This window comes from Penaeus monodon, chromosome 21 (genome assembly GCF_015228065.2).
Source record: "Penaeus monodon isolate SGIC_2016 chromosome 21, NSTDA_Pmon_1, whole genome shotgun sequence".
NCBI lineage: Eukaryota > Metazoa > Arthropoda > Malacostraca > Decapoda > Penaeidae > Penaeus > Penaeus monodon.
This window is the reverse complement of record NC_051406.1, coordinates 19,364,177-19,364,537: the sequence shown is the minus strand read 5'-3', so window position 1 is coordinate 19,364,537 and position 361 is coordinate 19,364,177. Positions and strand designations below refer to the sequence as shown.

The 361-nt window shown below is 32.7% G+C and overlaps 2 protein-coding genes across 2 annotated transcripts in view; one reads left to right on the top strand and one right to left on the bottom strand.

Moving 5' to 3' along the window:
• Nucleotides 1–361, bottom strand: part of LOC119586308 — a 70,882-nt gene that overhangs the window by 14,549 nt on the left and 55,972 nt on the right. The gene's annotated exons all lie outside the window — the stretch shown is intronic.
• The window catches only part of LOC119586596 (probable deoxyhypusine synthase), a gene marked incomplete at its 3' end in the record, with an annotated part of 3,979 nt that overhangs the window by 3,067 nt on the left and 551 nt on the right, over nt 1–361 (top strand). Inside the window, 1 exon segment of the mRNA XM_037935347.1 lies at nt 45–235. Within this exon segment, the coding sequence (XP_037791275.1) occupies nt 45–235 (191 nt within the window).

The following is a 361-nucleotide window of genomic DNA, read 5'->3' as shown; positions in this document are numbered from 1 at the left end:
GTAATGAGTTGATGACATGGAATATTAATACATTTTTTATTTAGAAAATTATAAAGTTGATTATTAACTCTTACTTACTAAGCATTTGCTTTCAGATTGAGTGCAGGGAATCATCATTACCTGAAGAATTCACTCCTGATTCAGAAGATGAATTTATTAAAATCAGAAATAACTGCACCATTTTTCTTGGTTATACGTCCAATATGGTGTCTTGTGGAGTCAGGGAGACAATAAGGTAAATATAGACTGTATTAAATTATTTCATTTTACTAGTGTTAAACCAGTAATCACACATGTACTCTCACACATGCAAGCATCCATCCACCCCTCCACCCAAATCCCAAAGTTGATATGAAGGATT